Source organism: Apodemus sylvaticus, chromosome 9, assembly GCF_947179515.1.
Source record: "Apodemus sylvaticus chromosome 9, mApoSyl1.1, whole genome shotgun sequence".
NCBI classification, from domain to species: domain Eukaryota; kingdom Metazoa; phylum Chordata; class Mammalia; order Rodentia; family Muridae; genus Apodemus; species Apodemus sylvaticus.
In genome coordinates this window covers 27,451,666-27,452,528 of record NC_067480.1, presented here as the reverse complement: position 1 = coordinate 27,452,528, position 863 = coordinate 27,451,666, and the positions used below count along the sequence as shown (strand labels likewise).

General features: G+C 46.7%; 1 protein-coding gene across 1 annotated transcript; it reads left to right on the top strand.

Annotated features, from left to right (window-relative positions):
- Positions 1-317: 317 nt before the first annotated feature.
- On the top strand, positions 318-602 carry LOC127692948 (40S ribosomal protein S29-like). Its single transcript, XM_052193585.1, has one exon. The coding sequence runs from the start codon at positions 350-352 to the stop codon at positions 518-520; it is 171 nt and encodes a 56-aa protein (XP_052049545.1). The 5' UTR covers positions 318-349; the 3' UTR covers positions 521-602.
- The last annotated feature ends 261 nt before the right edge of the window (positions 603-863 follow it).

Genomic DNA, 863 nt, shown 5'->3' with positions numbered 1-863 from the left:
AACTGCTTACGCCATTATCCCTATGCAGGAGTTCACGTAGCTATAGACATTCAAGAAAATAGGAAACTAATTGGTCCACTGAGCGAGGGCTCCAGTAATTTAAACTGATTGGCCTAAAAGCTATGGAGTGGTACAAATCAATTGGCTCACATTTCGTGGGCTCTCCATACTAAGAAATGATTGGTTTGTGATTCTCGGGCTTTGTCGTAAACTTATAAAAGCTGTCGCAATTTGGCACTCGTGGTCCACGGTCCTCTAGCCCTGCACTGTGTGTGGCTGTGGAACCCAGAATTCTGGAATAAAGAAATCCTCATGTTGCCTTTTTCCTCGTTGGGCGTCTGAAGGCAAGATGGGTCACCAGCAGCTCTACTGCAGTCACCCACGGAAGTTCAGCCAGGGTTCTCGCTCTTGCCGCGTCTGCTCTAACCGCCATGGGCTGATCCATAAATACGGGCTGAACATGTGCCGTCAGTGCTTCCGTCAGTACGCGAAGGACATCAGCTTCATTAAGTTGGACTAAGCAACCTTGAATGGATTATTGGGCTGTCTACCAAGTGGAACCGAACATGCTAGTGTTTGTGCACAAAGAATAAAAATGCGAAGACCTTTTAAAAAAAAAAAAGAAAGAAAGAAACCCTCATGTTATTGCATCGAGACCGTTTCTTGTGAGTGATTTGGGTGTCGCCTTCTGGGGCGTGGGGTGCTGGGGCACCCTCAGTTTTTTGGGGGTCTTATAGTGTCTGGCCAGGATGAGATCTAAAATGTTCTGCCAGGAAGGAAAAACAAGACTTCATATAAGTTCAGTTTAAAACTTAAAGGCGCAGGGCGGTGGTGGCACATGCCTTTAATCCCAGCACTTGGGA